Raw genomic sequence first — 23157 nt, 5'->3', positions numbered from 1 at the left:
AGGTCAAGGGAGGTGATCCTTCCTCTCTGCTCAGCACAGTGAGGCCACAGCTGGAGTGCTGTGTCTGGTTCTGGGCTCCTCGGTGCAAGAGGACAGAGTGGAGGGTCCAAGGAAGGGCCATGAAGACAGTGAAGGGACTGGAGTACCTCTCATGAGGGAAGGCCGAGAGAGCTGGGACTGTTCAGCCTGGGCAAGGGAGGGCTCAGGGGGATGTTACTGATGTATATAAACACCTGAAGGGAGGGTGTGAAGAAGACGGAGACAGACTCTTCCCAGCAGTGCCCAGGGACACGACAAGCGGCAAAGGGCACACACTGAAGCACAGGAGGTTCCCTACTAGCACGGGGAAATGCTTTTTCACTGAGGGCGGCTGAGCGCTGGCGCAGACGCCCAGCGTGGCTGTGGGTGCTCTGCCCGCAGAGACGCTCCAAAGCTGCCTAGAAGAGGACCTGGGCAACTGCCTCAAATGACCGCTGAGGCCTCGGCCAGCTGAGGGTCAGGCTGGGGCAGTGGCCAAAGCCACGCTCACGGGAGCCCCCGAGCCCCTTCTCCAGAGGGAGTTTCTCTCATTTTTGGCTGCATGCCCCTTTCCCTACTTGTTTCACCCAGTACGGTTTGGCTTCTGTGCACCCGCTGCCCCAGCTAGGGCACTGAGACCAGGCGTTGGCCGGGCAGAGGCAACGGCGGCGGTGAGAAGGGGACCCGCCCGGACACCCCAGAGATGCCCCCAGCCCCGCCGCGCCCCCGCGCACCCGGCAGGCGTCTGCACCGGGGCGCGAACCTGCGACTCCTCGGAGAGCTCGGACGTGCGTGCCGCCACGCGCCCCTTAGCAGGGAGGGCCCCGGCGCTCCCCGCGCCGGCGCGCCGCGGCGCGCGGAGAGGGGCGGAAGTGTCGCAGGAGCGTGCGCCGGCACCATGGCGGCCGCCCGCTGCTTGCGGCTGTGCGGGCGCTGGCGGCCGGCGGTGCTGGGGCCCGGCCGCCGCCGCCTCTTGGCCGCCGCCTCCGCCTCCTCCTCCGCGGCGTCCCCGGCCCCGCCGTGTTCCGCGTCGTCGGTCCGCGCCGCCTTCAGCACCGGTCTGCCATGGCAGCAGCGGAGCCCCGGCGGCCTGGCGGGGGGCGATGCGCTGGAGGGCGGCGGCGGCGGCGAGGAGGGGGGCGGCGGCGGGGCAGACGCCGGCGGGGCCGGTCCGGTCATGACGGCTCTGACGCCGCTGCTCGTCCCGGAGCATTTCCCCAACGTCCCTCTCATCGCCGTGACACGCAACCCCGTCTTCCCGCGCTTCATCAAAATCATCGAGGTGAGGCGGGGAAGGGAGAGCGGGTCGTGGCGCCGTGGGGCGGGCGGTGGGGGGGCTGTGGGGCGGCTCGGCCTGGCCTTGGCCGAGAGTCCTTCAAGGAGGGGCGGCAGTTTTTCGGCCGGGGTTTTCTGGTGGGTGGTGTAACCGACCTCGACCGTGGGCGCAGGGGCATGAGCTCCTCTCCCGGCTTCTGGTAATACGGGGCGAGCTTTTCTCCTCAAAGCCACGCTCTGTCTTTACAGATTTCTTTTAATTGCAGAGTACTGGGGAGGGTAGCAAGGTGTGTAAGGCTCCACAGCCTCCTGCTTCTTGGTATTTGTTTCAAACTAGGTAGCTTGGCCATATCGGAATAGTGGTTTCTTTTGGGATAGTTACGGACTTTGAGTTTCATAAGTATTGCATCAGTGTCAGTGATGCCGCTTCTAACGGGGAAGGTCAGTGATTCATGCAGAAGCTCTTTCAGAGTTTGCTGTCTTCTCTGTGTTCTTTTTCTGAAGGTTAAGCAAATGTGTCCTTGGTTTGGCTTCATGGGCTTGTGTCAGCACCAAGAACAATATTTGTGAAAGCAGAAAACTGAGCTGCAAGAAGAAAGCATGAGTTCAGTGTAGAGCAACACTGCTATGGCAGGAGAGGGGGCTGAGAGATGGGGATGGTAATCTCAAAATTTCCAGGTGTGATGTTTCAGCTCTGCACTTCTAGCTGTGTTTTCAAGAGCCATAAATTTAATCTTTGATATCTGACTTTATATGGCTCTTTGATATGGCTCATGGGCCAGAAATACTTTTTCCTCCTGAAATGCAACAATTTTGGAACAAGTACTCATATTTTTGCTCCTCACTAGTATTTAACATATCTGATTTTGGATTAAAGATTTGGATTAAAGAACTGAATCAATAGTTGCCGATTCCTGTACTGTTATTTGTCATAAAGTTATCTTACAATAGTATTTTTTCGCATGTCCAGATCTAACATGTGTGACTTTTAGTGTCTTTCTAGATGTGTTGGGGGAAAGAGAAGATTATATATTACTATGATCTTTAGGCACGCAGTCATATGACAATTTTGTGTGTAAGTCATTCATTTCAATGCACAGGTTAACAGTGTCGTACATTAAGATATCTGTTAAATGCTCTCTCTTATCCTGCTAATTCATTGTGCTGCTGTTTAATACTTTACTTCCTGACAACATGAAGTCTCTACGGAATTACTAATTTTCTTCTTTCTTTTGATGTCTGTGACACTGGCAAGCAAAGTTTTACTGGACATTGTGCAAAACGAAAATAGGTGTGCCAAGATTAGAATAGGCCAACCAAGAGTGGTTTTGCTCACGCTGCTCTGTCAAGACCAGGGTGTTTATTATCAGAAGTGTTGAGCAGTGCAGCTTACGTCCATCACTTCGAAAGAACACTCTGTGGTTGGCAGCATGACTTCATGCAACAGCAAAGTTAACAAGGAGGTGTTTTCTCGGTGACTGAGGGTTCTGCCTGCTATGATAACAATTACAGTGGTGTGGGAGATCTGCCAGGGACAGATGTGTGGCATCCAGGGAGCACAGGGGAGTAAGAAAGTCAAGCAGGAAGAAATACTGGCTGGGACTCAAAGCAGGGTCTCGAGTAGGCTGGTGGGTATAGGAGAGGATTTAAACTAGGGTGGGTGGGCAGAATTCAGGCAATTGACAGGGAAGATTGGACTAGCTCCCCAGTAGGAGTGGAGAGCTGGGACGTACAGGTGGGGAAGGGAACAGTGATAGCAACAGAAACTCTCATAAAGTGTTCAAGTGACTGAGAGGGTTCTTGCTTGTAAGACTTGTACAGATTAGGCCTAGTATCTCCCCCTGCCTTCAAGCTTGTCTTAAGTACTCAGTGACTTGTTTTAAATACTCAAATTTCAAGTTTCTCTAATATTCCCCTGCTTCCAATTTGCTGTCCCCTAACGAGGGCAAGACTAGACAAATCCAAGATTAGACTTCGTAATTCAGTCATAGGGTTTCACCATGCCTTACACACTGGCCTTACACACTGAGGGTGCAAGGCCTACAGAAAACCCACCCCTGACTTCATACCTATTGTTGTTCTAGGTGAAAAATACGAAGCTGGTTGAGCTGCTGAGGAGGAAAGTTCGTCTTGCCCAGCCTTATGCTGGTGTTTTCCTTAAAAAGGATGATAAGTAAGTCGTTTCTCTTGATCTTAAAAATAAGCTATTTCCATGACTAGGCTGCATTTACACTAAAAGCTATGATCTGAAATTCCCTGCCTTGGATAGTATTACAGAAATTGTGTATAGGCTTGGGCCATCCTCTTACTATGACAGTTTTCATTGCCACCACCAGCACTGCGAGGAACCTGGGTCTTGCTTTAGAAAAGGCTGTTGTTATGTGGGAGGGAGGTGAACTATCCAGGTAGTTGGATGATTGGGAAAGGGGCTACATGCTGGTAACAGTGGGGATAAAGTGAAGGGTCTTTGCTCCTGAGTCCAGTTTAAAGTTCTGCAACCAATGATTGTTTCTTTTTAAAATCTTACCTGCTTTCTTCAAGATTCTGAATATCTACTCCAATTTTTTTCCTCAATAGCAATGAATCTGATGTGGTGGAGGATCTGAATGAAATCTACCAGATGGGAACTTTTGTACAGATTCATGAAATGCAGGACCTTGGAGACAAGTTGCGTATGATAGTCATGGGGCACCGGAGGTAAGTACAGTACTTTCACTGCGTCTCACCAGACTTCTTTGTAAACAGATGCCGTTATTGTTTTCACCATGTACATGGATTTTCATACACAACTTGCATATGGCGAGCTTTTGCTTTGTTATTACCAGGTAACCTGATAGTGCTCCGGTACTCCAGCCCCAATATTCCAATATTTGCATGAGTTTGCAAGTCAGCTCCTTCCCAAATGAAGTCTTAAGATGTCCTGCTGCACTATCAAAGCACAACCTCATTTAGTTAGATTTTGGAAATAGGCAGCTGTTGGTTTTTGTTTACTTAGAATAGAAATATTTCCCTATAACTTGGAAGGTGTGGGGAATTGGTCTTTATTTATTTGACTGAGACACAGAACACTAGTCAGTCGTGTCCACAGGGACCACACTGGATATCAGACCCAAGGAGCATGCTGCATTCACAGGGAAAATATAGAAAAGGAAACTGTGATATCAGCAGCCAAAATAATGAAATGCAGTGTCCTGCAAGTATGGGTCCTCTCATTTCTAAATCCCTGCCTTAGCTCTCCCCATCCACCTTCTAGCATGCCTTCTGGGTCAGGGCAGCAGCTTCTGTAGTCAATCCAGAGATATTTATATGCTGACTGGCCAGCTGGCTGCTGCCAAACTCCTTTCCAGTTGCCCTGCGGGGGGATGATGTTCTACCCACCAACTGAGTTCCACCACCAGCAACCTAGCAAACCCAGAAAATGTTTTTGAACCTAATTGTCTGAGACTCTATTCGGTTGACAAGAGTAGTCAAAATTAGTCAAAAGTTGCTGGTGGCAGATAGTCGGAGTAGTTGAGGAGGTCTTATTTTTTGAAGGGGATTATATGGAAAATAAGATCTACACCCTGTGCATAACGGCAGTTATCCCGTGAGCTGGGAGTCTGCTACACCACAAGGGTTCTTTGAATCTATTCCCAGCCTAGTAAGGACTTTGTCAAAAGCTGTTGCAGTTCCTGAGTGTTTGTCCAGCGCTTGTATTTAGTGGGGAAACCTTTTAAGCCAGCAGAGAGGCAAGATTTTGATCCCTTTCTGGAGAACTGTAGGTCATAATCTGTTTTGAAAACATCTGATGTGAGGTTGCCCACAGAGAAGGGAAAATTCAGAAAGGTTTAAAAACAGTAACAGGGAAACTAATTTTTGGAAGGTGATTATGCCATGTCATCCTGCCTATCCCTTTTAGGGATTAGTAGTTAATTATTGTGGAATATATTGTGGGTTTGATCTCTTTCAAAATCATAATCTACAAAATCTCTTTGTGTAATAGACCAAAATTTCAAATGTCTAGGTATGGAATGACTTCAAGGTCCCGTTATACACGTGGTGTGTAATATTGAGTATCACAGTAATGGAGCACATGCGGTTTAAAGCAGGGAGATTGATCGCTGAGAACCAGAAAACTGAAATAAGAGTGTTACATTCAGAATTGAAGTGAAACAGTGTGCTGCTTTTTCAGAAGAGGGTATGAATCCACATCATAGTTGTTGGTTCATGTAGCTAGAGAAACTAGCTCTGAACAGACCTATTCAGAATGATGCCTTGTTAGTTGTTTTGTTCATGTGCTGCAACTTGTCACTGAGACGTCAGACAGTCCACGATACTGAACTTTGTGTGCATGTGTATTTTCACCACCAGTATTTAGATTATTCTTCTTTTAATCACTAGAAATCTGATTTTGTAGTTCTGCAACTGGTCTAAGCTAACACAGTTTATGATAAAGGTGCTCTCAGCTGCCCTTGGCCTTTCATTAGCACACCAATAGGCTAATTCAGTGGTCAGTTAACTTGATTATTACTGTTTTACTAAATCAAGCCTTATTTTGACAAAATTAACCAAAAGCTAAATCTTGTCAAAACATGTACAACCAGTCACCTTTGTCAAAGTCTGGAATTTTAGTTTACTCAAAATGCAACTTAGACTCTTTCCTTTTCACGCTGAAGAGCTGAAATCACGCGTAACAGAGGAGAATTGATTGTAGCTGGTTTCTTTTGGCTTTCAGAATTCGTATAAACAAGCAACTAGAGGTTGAACCGGAGGAGCCTGAGAGCAAACAGAAAGTTAGAAGGAAACAGAAGCGCTCTAAGAAAGAGGCTGAAGAGGAGCCTGGAGCAAAGGACCAAGCTGTGGAAGTGGTACTAGATCCTGTAGCTGCTTCCTCACAGGAAGTTCTCATGGTAGAAGTAGAGAACGTTGTTCATGAAGATTTTCAGATCACAGAAGAGGTTAAAGTGAGTGAACAATCATGCAAGCCTGGACTTGTCCTGTAGACTTGCATCTCCATTTCTTGCTTAAAAGGAAGAGTTCTAAAATAAGGTTGAAATTTCAGGCCTCAAAAACCAGTTCCTCCTTTTCACAGTCACTGCCTGAGGGGATTACATGAAAATAATGATTTTTTTCATTACAACAGCTCAATTCCTTAGAACTGGTCACTTCAAAAACTTGCTGAATGAAGAGCAACCTGTTCATTCATTTAAGTTGTGCTTAAATCTGTGTAAAATTCTTTAGCAAACAGTCCTTGCTCCAAGGTGACTTGAGTGGTCAACCTGATTGTATCTTCTGGCCAAGAACCATTAAATTTTGTGCACGCAGCAAGCCAGCCTGCAGCCTTTCTTGCCTTTCCTTGTCTCCCAGGAAGAATAACTGCCCCCCCAAGTACCATTGCAGCACACCATTGCCGAAGGGTGGCCAAGGACTTTGTTTCTGCGCTCCCGTGTAGGAGAGGTTGGGGAATGTGATATTTCTACTGAGGCCTTGTCTGTCCTTTTCCAGACTTTTTGTTGATTAAATCTTTGTTGTGTTTGTAGGCACTTACTGCAGAAATTGTCAAAACAATCCGGGACATCATTGCCTTGAACCCCTTGTACAGGTAAGTATTTTCCATGCTGCCCTGCTTTGGGAACAGCGTGATCTCAGGCTGGAGTACGCTGAGATTATCTATTCCACTTGTCCTTTTGCTGTAATGAAGAAGAGATATTTGCTGAATTGTCATGTAAAACTTTCATTTGGGAAGCAAGTATTACCCCTTGTTGGAAATGGGAAGCTTTGAAAACCTGATGTGAAACTTAGATACAAGGTAGGATAAGTCCTATGGCAGGTGATCTGGGTCGAAGTGAAGGTCACTGCAGTAAGTGTTGTGGTCTTATTCATGTAATATGAGCATTGTAAGAGTCTTGGCTTACTGGCACACAAAAATTTTACATAACTGTTAAGAGAGCATTTCAAATATTTGGTTTTATTTATCAGCGATCATTTATTGAGTGATTTATGTGTGTGTTACTGAGTATTGTCTTAGTCACATTTTAAAAAAATAGTTATTTTGCTATGAAACTGAGCTGTGTTTCATTTCTTTACTCTGTCATAAAAAGTAAGTAACTCTATAAGGAGTTACGAATGTAAAATTTTACTGATCATTTTGGGTTTTATTAACATTTTTCCAGGGAGTCTGTACTTCAGATGATGCAGGCTGGACAACGTGTGGTAGATAACCCTATCTATCTGAGTGACATGGGTGCAGCACTAACCGGGGCAGAGTCACAAGAACTTCAAGACATCTTGGAAGAAACCAGTGTAAGATGAAGCTTTAGTTAAAAAGTTATGCTAACTGAATCAAAAGTATGTCTGTTATCTGTCATAACTTCGTTACCAGCCTCAGCAGAAAGAGGACTTCAGTACTATGTTTGATGGTAGGTTAATATCAGTGACTAGGTTCCTATTGAAGGATACAGTAAGTCGTTAATAACTTGCCTAAGGGAAAGGCTGAATGCTCTGAATCTTTGGTAGCAAATAATTCTTCCGTGCATTGGTTGCGTGCTACATGGTTTGTCTTTTTACATCTCCAGGTGCTGGAGAGTTCTCACAGACAACCTGTTGGGAGCTTTTTATTCTCCCTTTCTCCCAGGGAGTTGCCAAGTGTCTGAAAACTCATTTTGTGTTTCGTTTCCAGATTCCCAAACGGCTTTACAAAGCCCTTTCCCTTCTAAAGAAGGAATATGAGCTGAGCAAACTTCAGCAGCGTCTTGGAAGGGAGGTGAGTTTTTCAAGTAACACATACCTTGTGTGTATTTGTATCATGTCCACCTCTGTGATGCTTAGCATGGCCAGTGAAGAATTTAAGCAAGACAGCAGTACACATTCTAAGAGGAAGTTGGTTTAGAGTTAAGGTCTGATCATTTGCTTCCATTAGAAATCCTATTTTTTGTGCATGTTGTAAAAGTTAAAAGACGTGAGGCCATGGCATCTGCTGTTAAACTACATCCAAGTTGTATGCAAATCCTAGAGGACTGCAGTTTTCCAAGCATCTGTGTGAAAATATACAACATAATATGTATAGCACATAATAGTGTAAATAGCACAATGCTATTCTAAAAGACCCTGTGCTAACCACTGTGAACTGCAGTGGTTCCTGACTTGTAAGTTTTAATCAGAAAACAATAACTATCAAAATGATAAGTAAGTATATGAAGTACAAAGACTTGTGTATACAGAGTCACAAGTTCCTGGGTTTATTAACTCCCAGTAATTGGGGCTTTTAAAATTCATGTTAAGTGCAGAATGCTTTTGGACTAGGGCAGGGATTGTTGGAGACTTCCTAAGCAAATTGGACACATGCAGTCTGTGGGACCAGATGGGATGCATCCAAGGGTGCTGAGAGGGCTTATCAGTGTCATTGTTTTGTCATCTCAATCATCTTTAAAACACTGTGGTGATTGGGGAGGTTTCTGGTAAGTGGGAAAAAGGTAAACGCCGTGTCCATCTTCAGGAAAGAGAACTGGGGAGACTACAGACATGTTAGCCTGACCTCAGTCCCTGGGAGGATTATGGGGAAAATCCTTCTGGAAGCCCTGTACAGGCAAATGAAGGAGGACATTGTTTGGAAGGGCCAGAGGGATTTTCCAAGAGCAAACTGTGCCTCATTAACCTAATAGCCTTCTCTGATAAGAAGGCCTAGAGCACAAAGGGAGAACAGTGACTGTTGTATACCTTGACATTAGCAAGGCCTTTGTTGTGGGCAGCCATGGTATTTTTATGACCAAACTGGGATGTTACAGACTGGAAGGATGTAGTACAAGGTGGGTGAAAATACCGGCTAGACTACTGGGCAGGAAGGGTTGTGATCAACACTATAAAGGCTAACTGCAGCTACCTACTGGTGGTGTCTCTCAGGGAGTCAGTAAGAACCTACTCAAGTTCAGCAAAGAAATTCAGAGTCCCACACCTGGGCTGGAATAACCCTGTGCAACAGGACAAGCTGGCTGCCAACTGGATGGAAAATATCTTTGCAGAAAAGGACTCTGAGGCCCCCACGTACAGGAAGCTGACCACGAATGATCGGTCTGGCCTTGTGGCAAGAAAGGCCAGCTGCATACTGGGCTCTGTTTGCAGTTGTGTAGACAGCAGATTGAGAGAAGTGGTTATTCCCTTCTATTTGGCACTAGGGAAATCACTTCTGACTTAGTCTGCCAATCTTTTGGTCTCCCCAGCATAAACAAAACATTGAAGTCCTGAATCATGGCCAGTGGAGGCAGCTGGAGGGTGTCATAGAGTAATTTTTTATATTGGAACATGCTGCAAATTACTTCCGAGTAGTATTTTTGGTTGCTGAGAAGGTCATAACTGAGAAGTATTTGGAAGCATTTGATGTTTGATGGGTTGTACCGGGAACAGAATAGTTACTGTAGTCGTTGCTGTATCTAGGTTGAGGAGAAGATTAAGCAAACACACCGCAAATACCTTCTCCAAGAGCAACTGAAGATCATTAAGAAAGAGCTAGGTCTGGAAAAAGAGGACAAGGATGCTATAGAAGAGAAATTCCGTGAGCGACTGAAGGAGCTGGTAGTGCCAAAACACGTCATGGATGTGATTGACGAAGAGTTGAACAAGCTGGGCTTGCTGGATAATCACTCCTCAGAATTCAAGTGAGTGTATGGCTGTGTCCTTTGCTGTCAGGGTTAGTTGGGAGAATGAGGGAAATCAAAACAATTCTATGGAGATTTTACCTTGAGTTTCTTTTCTCTTTCTGTCATAGTTGTTTTCCCTGAATGTAGCACATGATCACGTCCTAGCTATTTCTAGGATTGTTCTCCAAATCTCCTATGATTTACTGTATTTGCCTCTCTTGATCATTTTGGGTCTTCTCTTACAGCCTAATGCTGTGGATATGAACTGTGTGGTTCCCTTACCCTTCATGAAATGTGCAGTGATTCCTTCAGCCCTTAATTTTGGCTCTTCTCTCTTGTACTTAGGTGTTCTCATTAGATGTCAGAGAAGAGAAGCTAGTTGCTAATGCGTAACGCTGGCTAAGCTACCTGAGGTGGTCCCTGAAGTGTTGTGGTAGGGTTGGAATTGCAGAGGAGTGAATAGCTTATACCACGTAATCTGTGACATGGATTGTCAGAAACTGAGTTTGCTTCAAACATTTTTTGTCTGCTGAGGCGATATGCGCTAGAAAATACAGCGGTCAGTGGACTCACCAGCACTTTAATGTCCTGGATCTTTGCTTCCAAAACAAGGCATCTTTTATAGACTAGAAGACTTTGTGTGAGGGCAGACATGTCATTTGGATAAGAAATATCTTGATAATCATATGCGAGGAGGAGGGAGGAAGCTAGGAAAGGCTGGGCTTCACAGCCAGCAAAGTGCCTTTCCCTTTCTCTCAGAGTAGTAACAGTGGTAGCAACTACAGTCTCTGCAACTACCTGAAAGGAGGCTGTAGAGAGGTGGGTGTTGGTCTCTTCTCCCAAGTCACTAGTGACAGATGAGAGGAAACGGCCTCAAGCTGTGTCAGGGAAGGTTTAGGTTGGATATTAGGGAAAATGTCTTCCCTGCAAGAGTGGTCAGGGATTGGCAGAGGCTGCCCAGAGAGGTGGGGGAGTCACCACCCCTGGGGGGTATTTAAAAGACGTGTAGATGTGGCACTTCAGGGCACGGTTTAGGAGACATGGAGGGGTTGGGTTGACGGCTGGACTTGATGATCCTCGAGGTCTTTTCCAATCTTAATGATTCTGTGATTCTGAGATGGCAAAGGAAGTACTTGAGATAAAAAAGCCAAAGCTCTGTTGGTGTGGCGATCACTTAGAGTGAATCCTGGAACCAGCCAGCCAACGTGGGAAGGCTGTGCTTCTGTGTGTTCACAACAGTGCACCGTTTGCTATTTACTGCATCTTGCTGACCTCCCTGTACATTTGAATCCCTGATCTGAGTGTGCAGAGGTTTAGAACAGATGAGTGCTGCTTTTATGCACTGGTGTTCTCCTCAGTAGCAGTCTGTTTAACTGATTATCTTTACTGTTAGCTGCCGCACTAACACCCTTATCTCCCAGTCTTAAATCCTCTGTTGTGTTTTACATCCAGCTGTTTTTCCTTGCTTCTGAGCCAGGAATCATTCTTTATGTTCTTAGTCCACCGGGGAAACCAAGAAAAGTGTTTTTTTTATCTTTAAGTTTTGTGACCTGATCGAAACAGTTGACAGTAGTGCAGAGCTTACAAACAGTCCTGCTTGTCTTCAGACAGGAACCAGCTGCACACCAAAAAATCATACAGGGAATTTGTGTGCAGAAATCTAGGACTTTGCATGGTATGTTGGAGGTTCTTTGTCTCAGGAAAGCAAAAACCGGGACGGTGAGGGGGGAAGCTTTGATTTTGGGGGAGGGAAGGAAGAAGGGGATGAAGACCATAATGAAAGGTTAGCAATGTCTGCCCAGATAATTATGTTCTTTTCATAGTCTCCCTTCCATGAGCAGTTTATATCTGACTTGTTCCGGATGACTTTGTTTTGGAAGGCAGTGGAGGATGGCACGAGCTGTTTGTTGTCAAATCACTCTCATTTGTGTGTTTCTGTTAGTGTTACACGGAACTACTTGGACTGGCTGACATCTATCCCATGGGGTAAGTGTAGCGAGGAGAACCTGGAGCTGACCAGAGCCCGAGCAGTTCTGGAAGAGGATCATTATGGAATGGATGACGTCAAGAAGCGAATTCTGGTAAGGCGGGAATAGGCAGTGTGTCCCGTTTGACACACCGCTTAGCATCAGGCATTTTGGTTGTGTTTCAGACTGCAGCTCTCCATTGAATTTGTGCTAATTCGTGGATCAAACAGAAAGCTGAATCAAAGAACAGAATGTTCTAGTGATCCGTTAAATGTGTTTAATTACTCGTGGCAATGTATGTTATATTCTGATTTCACATAGCAATGTACTGTTTTGCTACGTAAAGCTGAGCAAGTGAATAAGTGTCCAAGGGAAGCAGTCTCTGGATTTTATTTAATTCATTCAGAGATTATTAAAATGTTTCTGCTTGACTGGCAAAGTTATTGGCTTTCCAAAACACACTGAACCTCTACTCACACCTCTAAAATTAAGAGGGGGGAGGTTAGCTAAGATGCATGTTTGCCTCACAGCCTTTACCTATTTCCAGAGTTGTGCTGAATGCTGAAGAGTTTATAGTCTGTGCAATAAAGCCCTCGTAGAACCAGACAGGGTGGTTTTCGGTCCTGCCTTGTTCGACAACTTCTGTCACTTTTGCCTGAGGATGTCCCACCTGTGCTTGCTGTGGTTAGGGAAGCTGTTTTGGGTAAGAGTAGGTACTTGCAACAGGTTGCAACTTCAGCAACTTCCTGTGGAAGCTGCCTTCCTTTCCAGGGGACAGAAATAGGCTCCTTGTAGCCAGCCAACACATTCAAGCAGTGAAAGACAATTCCAGTGCTGGCAGGATTTGTATCGTACTGGGCAAGTGCATGAAAGGGAAAGTGGAGGGGAGACAGCTGCAGATACTGGCTTTGCATTAACAAATTGTGGTGGGAGCTTAGCAGATTTGGTGAAGCTGTTGAGTGTAGCTGGCCTTCAATGTGACCATTTCCTTCCAAAGAGCGTAGTAAGGCCGTTTCTCTTGCTGTTCCCACAAGCTGTATATAGCTGAGTTTTGTGTTACCCTGGGGACAGCACTGATGGTACTTAGGCCACCTCAGTAGTCATGCACAGGAACCATGGAGGCATCTCCTAAGCTAACAGTACGATGTCATTATATATAATAAATAGTAAATTCTTAGACATCCTGGGATTTTTCTTTTATTAAATTACTTTGTTCCAGTCTCTTTCTAGAAGATAAAGGTTGTGAAATATCTCCTCGCTGGCAGCCAAAGGGGGCTTCTTTCCCTAGTAGTGCCCAAGACTTGTGACTATATCTCACAATCTCATTTATTATTTTGAATGATTTATGGTAAGCCTGTTGTTGCACACTTGCAAACAGATAACCACTTCTGGGTATCAGTTTCTTACGTCGCTTGTGAGCACTATTCATGCTGACTAGGCCCAGCCTTTATACAGAAATAGGTGGAGTTGCATCATACAAGTCTGTGGTTTTGATTATTGATGTGATGAATTCCACACAGAGCAGATTCCCCAGGTGCAGCAATGCAAGCGAGGCTGATGGTTTTAAGGTAGTGAGAAATACCCATGCAGGTTTAAGCCTTAATTAGGTTGGTGCTATTGTCCTTGTATAGTATTGCTGTGGAGTCCAGTGCTGTAGGTGGAAGAGTTCAAGGCTCATCATTCTAAATAACTGGTGTGTTATAGGGGAACCACATCTCTCTGCCCACTGGCACAGTGGATTCTCCACTCTAAGTGTATGAGCAGTTGAGACTTCAGTTCTGAACTGTGATCTTTTGATTTCTCAATGGTGAGTGTTATCTGAGGGTTGCCTATCACAGGAGTGTGAAAAGATGCAAGTTTAAGTCAGTAAAGAAGTGGTACAGTAGGAGATGCTCGCATGTGTCTTGAGGAACTCGGGTGAGAACTAAGGAAATCTGTCTTCCCACTCCAGAGCAGTGGAGGGAGAGACTACTCCCAGTGAGATGAGTACAGAGCACAAAACCCAGGGACAACCAACTGTGTAAATAACCAGAGGGAAAAGAGGTGCACCAGTATCCTTAGCTTCTCCTTTTGCCTTCCCCAACTCCTTTGAGAACCAGTTTTGTGTGTGGTGCTCGTTTTCTAATAATTTCTTGAACTGATAACAAATATGTTTTGGTGTGGCTGCAGTTGCCCTCTGTTCACTACCAGTCCTTCTTCTGTACTGCAGGAATTTATAGCAGTCAGCCAACTGCGAGGATCCACCCAGGGGAAGATCCTATGTTTTTATGGTCCCCCTGGGGTTGGCAAAACCAGCATTGCCCGCTCCATTGCCAGAGCCCTAAACAGAGAGTACTTCCGCTTCAGTGTTGGAGGGATGACTGATGTAGCAGAAATAAAAGGACACAGGTCAGTGTAACTTGAGCAGTTTCTCTGTCCAGCAGCTTTTACTAATGTTGTCAAAACAGGAACCTAACCGAAGTTGGACAATGTAGAAGAGTAGCTGTTCTGCAGCGTGAATTGCGTCTGCGAGGTTCTGCCCTATGTGACACAGAGGCAGAGATAAATATTTTATATACTTGTCAGGGTGTTCTCTGCTCTGTGCCTCTTGGCATTCACTCTATCGTTACCCCCTTGCTCTGCTTCTGCATGTTCCTGGATGCCAGTTCCCTCTAGCAGAAAGATTGTTTTTTGCTGTTAGCAGTTTGTTCTTTCAGTGTATCTTTAGATTTACACTGATCTTCCTTTTTTGTCCCTGCCAAGCGAGGGAATGAAACATTCCCTTTTCTAATGTTTTTTTACCCAGAAAGCAAGAATTCACTATTCAGATATCTCTGTTTTCAGCCTTACCTCTTTGCTTCTCTCTAATTTTAAAAAGGGTTAAAACTAAAGATAAAAGCTGCAGTCCGGGAGTATTGTGGCAAAATTCACATCTACAATCAGACTAGATGGGTCTTGGTGCTTAGTATGGTGATGGAGAATTCTTCTGATAGATGTAGAAGAAATACAGACTTGTTTCCCAGCAGGATATACCTGTTCCATCAGTTGCACGCTACGTTGTGTGATGTGTGCTGTACTTCACAGTGGTTCCCTAAATACAGTCTCTGGTAAAACAGGAGGACGTACGTTGGAGCAATGCCAGGAAAAATCATCCAGTGTCTGAAGAAGACCAAGACAGAGAATCCACTTATACTGATCGATGAGGTGATGTATCTGGTCTTTCTTGCAGTTTTTGCTCTTAGTAACATGTATCAATTCTGGACCCCAATAGGAAAGGTGAAGCAGTAACTTTCCTAAAAATCTCAGTGGTTTTTTTTATTTAAATGAGGCTGGGCTCTCAAGTTCTTTGGGTGACAGTGGTACCTTAGACCCTTTGTTTTCTCTTCCTATAGCAGAATTGAACTTCAATATTTCAGTTGTGCTCTTATTAAATCTCAGCTATTTGGATCATGAGGATCCTAATGGAGCTGGCTGCGCATTCAGAGGCTTCGGTAGCTCTCATGTTCCCTGCCTAAGTGTGGGTACATCATTGTCCACAAAACCACTATTTTCCATGTGATTATTAGAAAAAGTCACTCTCTCAGAAGGTCTAAAGCAAGACTGTAAGGGAAAAGATGCTTACAGTCAATTCGTGGTCTGATCTGAGAATAAATGGGACAGGGCTACCAGCCTACTGCTTTGTGGAAAAGCAGGTAAGGACAGGATGTAATAGCAGGTGTTCAGAACAGACCAAAGGTCCCCCTAGCCTCCTTGTGTGCCAAGCCTGAGAAAGACCAACAGCAGATGTCTTGGGAATGGTATGGGGGACCAATAATCTGGGTAATGATTTGCAGAACAATGTAACCAGTGAGTATCCTGATTTGAAGGGTAATGAAACCTGTAGGTCATGGCATTTAAGTGGTGTTGGTGGGAGCCTTGTGTTGCCCATAGCAGCAAACTACATTCTCTCCAGGTAGATAACGCTGCTCTTTAGGGAGAAAACACGGCGGAGCGAGGCCCTGTTGTGACCTCTCTTAAGAACATGAACAATGTGGAAAGAGACAACAGCCTTGGTCATGGTTCTGGGCAGCTGGCTCTGAGTGGCCCTGCTTGAGCAGTGGGGTTGGACAAGATGACCTTGAGAATTCCCTACCAGCCTCAATCAGTCCATGATTCTATGAAAGCTGCAAAGGCCACTAGCTGAGCTGTGAGGACTGGCTGTGTGTAGGCACTTTGCACCTTGGGCAGAGTAAGGAGAGTGTCTTAGCTTACATATTAGGGGAATGGTATAAGCTAGAACCCTGTAGTCCTCCCGCTGTGGGACAGGTATTCTGGTCTGTGACTATAGCTTAGCTTAACAAGTAATAGCCCACTAATCCATGATAACTCACTTGGTTTGGTTGCACGCGCTCTCCCTGACACTTTGTGGTGCTTCCCTACAACACCGCTCAAGGCCTGTGTCTTGTCAGGTGTGTCACGTGCTCACGTAGGATAGTGGGCGTTTGGGTGAATGTGCAGAAAACTGATAGACTGGCTGTTTATGAACAAACACAGGAGGATTTTCAAATGCAGCCTTTAAAGAACCTTTGCATGAGAATTTATTGTGGTAGGAAACTTCTTCCAACTTTTATATTTTTTCTCCCATAGGTGGATAAAATAGGAAGAGGATATCAAGGGGATCCATCCTCGGCCTTTCTAGAGCTGTTGGACCCAGAACAGAATGCTAACTTCTTGGATCATTACCTTGATGTTCCTGTGGACTTATCAAAGGTATTTCTCTCTTCTGCAGAGGTTGTAGAGCTGGAATGTATGAATGTGTATCAGTGCAGAGATTTCCCATCTGTGAAAAGATGCTGACATTTTAGTCAGTTGGAAAGACTGATGGGATTGAGACGCGGGTGGTGTAGGGGTGTCTCTGCAGGAGTTAGCTTTAACCAGAATGTCTGTACGTAGTTAAGAGAGCCCGATTACCAGCATACGCCCAGCAGCCCTCACTCCCTGTAGAGCCAGGGACACAAAGGTGTGTGGTCTCAGCTAGAAAAGACAGGAGTTTTTCTTCTATGTAATGATTGGCAAAGTGTTGCCAAATAAGGTGGTCTCATGCCTCTGTCAGGCTTTTGAAATTGGTTGTCTTTGCACATTGTTGCACGTCTTGTGCAGCTTACATTAATTGCAGAATTGTTGCATTAGAAATATATATACATAATTTGGTCAATTCTGTGCTAGCTTCGTAGAAGGTAGAAATAACTTAGAAGTGAGATCTAGAGCTCCCCAGGCAACATCTCCTAGCCCACATCTGACCATTACAATTTCCTAGCTTGTGCTGTGTGCATTTCCAAACATTTATTTTGGGGGTAGGGAACATCCCACTATGTAGTTCTAAAAATCCAAACCTTTTCCTGGAATAAAAAGTAGTTTTGACAGAGAAGATGATCTTGCTCCAGCACTTCAGACAGAGAAACACAGAACGGAGGAACTATTGCTCGGAGTAAAGCAGCAGGTTAATGAAAATGCTTAATAGGATCTTGTAATATTTCTAGGTACTTTTTATTTGTACTGCCAATGTAACGGAAACCATTCCAGAGCCACTGCGGGACAGAATGGAACTGATCAATGTATCGGGATATGTAGCAGAAGAGAAACTTGCAATTGCAGAGGTAAGAGAAACCACTGATGTGCTCTGAATTACATCTGATAAAATGGGTTTGGCAGATTCAGGCTTACGTATTTATGTCCAACTGTGTGCAAAAAAAAGTTAGGCATGTGGCATTTTGGACAGAGTTCTTCTGATCTGAAACACCCAGTTCAAGTAACTCCAGTGTTCCGTAGGCTGTGGACTCCAGCAAATGGCACCGAGCCAAGAGCAGAATGAAGCTGAGTGAACTGGAACCACCAGGCTTTTGTCGCAAATACTAACAGAAGGATGTGGGGGATGCTTTCTTTCAGAGGTACTTGGTCCCTCAAGCACGAGTTCTGTGTGGCTTGGACGAAAACAAAGCCCAGATCACTTCGGATGTCCTGACTGTTCTCATCAAGCAGTACTGCAGAGAGAGTGGGGTGAGGAATTTGCAGAAACAAGTAGAAAAGGTGAGGGAGAGTTGTGTGTAATGGTGACTGCTGTGCTTCAGCTGTCTCCTGCTTTTTCTACAGAAAAAAATTACTGTCTCACACAGGTATTGAGGAAATCTGCCTATAAAATTGTGAGTGGAGAAGCAGAGATGGTCCAAGTAACACCTGAAAACCTGCAGGACTTTGTAGGAAAGCCCATCTTCACTGTGGATCGCATGTATGAAACCACTCCTCCAGGAGTGGTGATGGGTCTGGCCTGGACTGCTATGGGTGAGACAAAGTGACTTTTGGGTTAACATCTGCATTTCTGTATAATTTTCAGAAATGGAATGTGATAGTCAAACTGAGTTTTCCCTACTGAGTGCAGTGAAGTTCCCCTACTGGCACCAGTAAAATCAATTTCTGTGGCCTTTTAGACCCTGGCTACTTCCCTGAAGGGACCCTTTCTTATTCTCTTAGCCAGGCGCATTCAAGGCCAGCATGTTTTCTCTTTGTGCTCAATATCCCATATGAGCCACATACGTTAGGAACAACAGTGACTAAAAGCATCAGCCTTCTCGGGGAGGACAAGACCTTGTCTGCTTCCTTAAAAGCAGGAGGTGCCAGTCTGGCTTGGGGCACAGCTGAGGCATGCTGTATCTCTTCAGTGGTGTCACAACACTGACCTCGCTTTCAATGTCAGTACAGTTATCTAGCACTTAGCTAAGAGGGAAATTATCAGTATCATGGAGAAGGTAAATAGATGTCTGACACTGGAAAGCTGAACTGGCTAGAAGTGTGTTATGGTATGAGCTCATCTTACTTTTTGGCTACAAAGAGCCTGAAACCATTATAAGAACTGGTGGGGGTTGCATCATATTGGAGTGTGAAGTCCAAAGAAAAAATGAATGGAGACTGTCAGTGTAGTGCTGTTGAGATTTCTAGCTAGCCTGAAGGATTCCTGCAGGGATTCAGAGTGCAGATTTCAACTGCTCTCTACCCAAGAGCTAGTGCCTCACCAGAGAGCCCCAGTTTCAAATCCCTGACATTGCTTCTGCATCACCAAAACAATCTGGTTTGATTTTCCTTTAACTTTCCTCAGGATGTTGTTTTTCTTTTCTTTCCTAGGAGGTTCCACTCTCTTTGTTGAAACATCCCTGAGGCGACCCAAAGACAAAGAGAACAAGGATGGGTCCCTTGAAGTAACAGGGCAACTGGGAGATGTAATGAAAGAGAGTGCCAAAATAGCTTACACATTTGCAAGAGCCTTTCTGATGCAGAAGGACCCCAACAATGACTTTCTCATGTCTTCCCATATCCACTTGCACGTGCCAGAGGTAAACTGATGCAGAATTCACAGGGCATGCATAGCAGCTAGGCTGGTTTGCCCCCTAGACATGAAGCTGGAAAGCACTTTATTTGTCCATCTGTTGTACAGAATGCCCTCTCTTAGCAGTAGAACCTAGAAAAGACGACATTTTCCTGAAGATCCTGTGAAAGCATTCTGATAAGCTATGTTTCCATTCCATTCTGCAGCAAGCATGTGGTGAGAAGAGAGGGGCTTGGACAATGCTGTAAGGAATCCTAGAGTTCTGTTGTAGCTGTTGGCCCTGTGCGCAGGTCGGGAAACCATGGCATAGAGAAGTGATTTGGATAAAAGCTTGTATTCAGCTACAAGGAAGCCAAAGCTTAGGTCTCTCTGTTACTAGGCCTTCATAAAGGCTTCAGGTCATTTACAGGTAATGGAAAGTACTACTCTTGGTCTCTGTGCCATGGTTCCTAGTCCATGTAATGGCAGTGAATGCATGTTTCCAGTGTTTGGAACTGAAAATAAATGCACACAGTGCTCAGAGGGGCCCTCAGACACCCTGTAACAGGCTTTGGGCAGGTGCTTTACTGAAGACAAAGTTTGTACTATGACTCTGCCCAAGCTGTGCTTCTCAACTATTGCATGCTTTAACCTAGTCCCCAGCCTCCTTGGTGCAGCTTGCTCTGTGTCTGTGGAGGTACTCGGTTGTCGTCTGTGGGTTGGTTTCCTGGGGGATCAGAAAACAGCAGGCATTACCTCTGCCTATACTCCCCTGCAAACGTTCACTTCTGCTGCTCTTACTTCAAAGATTGTTTGATCTCAGATAAATCTATGCTATCACTAGTTCAGGTCTGGATTTTATTGGGCTTTCTAAATTGAATGATCTTTTCCGCCTTGAATGATTTTCAGTATTGTCCTCCACCATTTTGTGACCCTTGATGCTCTCTTCCCTTGTGATGCTGACCTCTGTTACTTGTTGCCATGGTTGGCCTAGGGGCAACTAAAAGCTTCAAAGCATTTATGCTCTGGTTTTTTTGCTCATGTTGCTTGTTGAAAGGCTGGAGCCTGATGAGTATTGTGGTGGCATCAGACCAGAAACCAAATTGTAGGCTCATGGATTACTTGTCGTGAATAAGATGAGGACTCACATCATTATTAATTGGCCAACTCAAATAGCAGGATTCCATCAGCAGCGCTTTCACAAAAACCTTTGTGAGACACCCTGACATTGGGGCCACGTTAAAACAGCAATGACAAAGGTATTGTCTGGCTTTGCTACTCTTTGAGCGAGCTAAAGGCAGGGGGTTGTGCTTTTTTCTTTTTAAACAGGGAGCAACACCAAAGGACGGACCAAGTGCAGGGTGTACGATAGTAACAGCTTTGCTATCGCTGGCCATGAATTGCCCAGTGAGGCAGAACGTGGCCATGACTGGAGAGGTGTCATTAACTGGAAAAATTCTTCCTGTCGGTGGAATCAAGGAGAAGACTATTGCGGTAAGAGCGCTTAGCTTATCTCTGTGCACTGTCTGCGGGAGAGAGCCCTGGCTTAGGCTCAGCAGTGACTGGGACGCCCAGGGTCCTGCAGCGGGAGCGGCAGTGATTCAGTGCGTGCTGTGCAGGAGGAACCTGCTGGAGGGGCGTGGGGACCTTGCCTGTGTCTGGCTGTGAGGACAGAGGTAGGACCCCAGGCTTTGTGCCAAGGCACCTGTGGTCATCTAGTTATTTGACTGGTGGAATAAAGGGTGGAAGGGATCATCTGGCTGTTAAAGCTGTCTTCTCCAACAGACCGGTATGGTCCAATAATCTGTGCTGGGTTGAGGTGCCCGTTTAAGGAGGGCATCCTGTGTAGATCTGACATATCCGTACGGTGTCATCCTTAACATTAAGACTCTGTTCCCTAGTTTCAGCTTGAATTTGTCTGACTTATAGGGATATCTGTATGGAATTTTGGTTTTTTTCTGATTTAGATGGAAGGAACTTACTTTTAGTCTTGCATTTTCCCCTGCAAAGTTTTTGTACATCGTAATTGAGTTATTTATCCTTTTGGTTGTTGTTTTGGTTTTTTTGTTTAGTAGCTATATAGACTGAGTTCTCTGAAGCACTCTTGTGAGCCCTGGATTTATAGTGGTGTTTGCTTTTTTGGTTTCAGCCCTTTGCAGTCTTCAGAATTCTTTTCCAAGCATTGAATCTCTCTGTACTTGCCATCTGCACAGCTCCTGCCTACATCAGCCTTGCATCACATACTCTTTTGGTGAAGCTGGGGCTTCACGTCAGTGTTGTGTCCCCAGATCTGTATGGGCTACAGCCTTGGGCAATGTGATTCCTTTTCCTCCTGTGGCTTTAGAATGGGTGGGTTTGCATTTTATTTTGTGGTGGGCATTGCAGAAGGACCGGCGTGTGTGGCCATGTGGGGTAAGTGCAGGGTCACCCTTACAGCGAGCCGGTACAAACCTGCCGCTTGCCGAGTGGGCTCCACGTCCTGCACTCCTGACGCGGACATCCGTATCATGAGGTTCTGTGGAACGGTGCTACGGGTTGTGCCTGCTGATGGGGTGGGTTGGTCCGATAAGCTGTTCCTAGTTCTTCCTTTGATTCTAGGGTTTATCCTCACCCAAGTTGGAACAGGCTTTAGAACTCTAAAATAGTATGAATTGGTCTAAACAATCCCCCAAGGTGCTGACAGTCCTACTAGAACACCTCCCACGTGGGCTATCCCCACAGCTGAGGGCAGGACTGGAGAGGGCATGTTTTGGGGCCTGGGGAGCTCCAGAGCATGATACATCCTTAGTGACTTCTCCTGTAAGTAATGCCCTTGCTCTACTCACCAAAGACCAGAGTGAAGCCAGACACGCTCTTAAGTAACTCTTCTTGTTCTTGCTTTCTAAAATGGGAGCGTGTTTCTAGTAGATTGACAGATTTCTAAGACTCACAGGCTGCATAACTTTCTTCCCCCCGCAGGCAAAGAGGGCCGGTGTTACCTGTATCATTCTGCCATCGGAGAATAAAAAGGATTATTACGACCTTGCTGGATTCATTACAGAAGGACTAGAAGTGCATTTTGTTGAGCACTACAGAGAGGTATTTGATACAGCATTTTCAAAGCTGGATTCCACTGGAGGATGATGTTAAACAACCCAAGGGCTGGAAGGTGGAAGGTCTGTCCCTTAATGCTCGCCCCCAACCCAGAAATGGGATGACCTGGGGGCCATCCTGAAGCGGGAAATGGAGCTATTGCTGCTGCGCAGCTGCTGAAATGAATTATGGCTTTGGTAGAAAAGAGTGACATACTTTAAATATTGAATTGTGATCCATGTTACGTGTTTCCAATAAAATAGGCAAAATTTCACTAAGGAATTGTGCATGTTAGCAGCTGCCAGCAGCAGAGCTAGTCTAGTCTCTTCTAATTAAAGATTTTTTCAGTTATTTCACTGTAATTTAAAGTATCTGCTTATGGAAACATTGACTGTACAACCCGACCTGGGGCTGTGATTCACAGTGTTCCTGATGGACTGGGAGCCGAGTAGCTCTTGGAAACCTCTCCCTGTCTCAGCCTGTAAGCCTGTGCCAGGCTGGAGGGGAAGCTCTGGAAGCCTTCTAGGCCACAGCAGCAGAGCTGGTGCATTTAGCTGCAGGGGGATGTGGTTCTCCTCCACATTAAATCATGGGTCAATACCATCAGAAACAACTCCAAGCTTGAAGAGAGCAAACCTGGACAAAAGAGCAGCGTGCTCAGTATCACCAGTTCATACCACACTCCTCCACAGACCCACTTTGCTGCGGCAGCTCTATGGTGTTCACCGTGTGAGAAAAGGAACTAAATGTCACAGCATGACTCTTGTAGGTCACTGAGCACAGGCTGGGGCCAGAGACCTTCACCTTACAGCAAAGGCTAGAAAAACTGAATTTAGCTAGGGGAGGAGTTGCCTGAAGCCTAGCTGAAATGTGTTTCCTTGCACAGGATGAACAGTGC

At 45.5% G+C, this 23157-nt stretch overlaps 1 protein-coding gene across 1 annotated transcript; it reads left to right on the top strand.

The window, feature by feature from the left end:
- Window positions 1-872: 872 nt before the first annotated feature.
- Window positions 873-22610, top strand: LONP1 (lon peptidase 1, mitochondrial). The gene is made up of 18 exons (XM_064469977.1): window positions 873-1300; window positions 3378-3466; window positions 3871-3990; window positions 6008-6236; window positions 6813-6874; window positions 7446-7575; window positions 7952-8035; window positions 9703-9923; window positions 11848-11986; window positions 14082-14260; window positions 14968-15055; window positions 16478-16600; window positions 17371-17487; window positions 17777-17917; window positions 18004-18169; window positions 19007-19215; window positions 20517-20681; window positions 22146-22610. Exons 1-18 carry the CDS (start codon window positions 917-919, stop codon window positions 22308-22310), a joined length of 2811 nt encoding a protein of 936 aa, XP_064326047.1. The 5' UTR covers window positions 873-916; the 3' UTR covers window positions 22311-22610.
- The last annotated feature ends 547 nt before the right edge of the window (window positions 22611-23157 follow it).

The sequence above is a fragment of the Phalacrocorax carbo genome, chromosome 19 (genome assembly GCF_963921805.1).
Source record: "Phalacrocorax carbo chromosome 19, bPhaCar2.1, whole genome shotgun sequence".
Taxonomy (NCBI): domain Eukaryota; kingdom Metazoa; phylum Chordata; class Aves; order Suliformes; family Phalacrocoracidae; genus Phalacrocorax; species Phalacrocorax carbo.
The sequence above is the reverse complement of the archived record's forward strand: the minus strand, read 5'-3'. Positions and strand labels throughout refer to the sequence as shown.

Coding starts and splice junctions, on each gene's coding strand:
- LONP1 (XM_064469977.1), top strand. CDS start 917: ATGGCGGCCGCCCGCTGCTTGCGGCTGTGCGGGCGCTGGCGGCCGGCG. Junction 6,237..6,812: donor AGATCACAGAAGAGGTTAAA/GTGAGTGAACAA, acceptor TTGTGTTTGTAG/GCACTTACTGCAGAAATTGT. Junction 14,261..14,967: donor GCAGAAATAAAAGGACACAG/GTCAGTGTAACT, acceptor CTGGTAAAACAG/GAGGACGTACGTTGGAGCAA.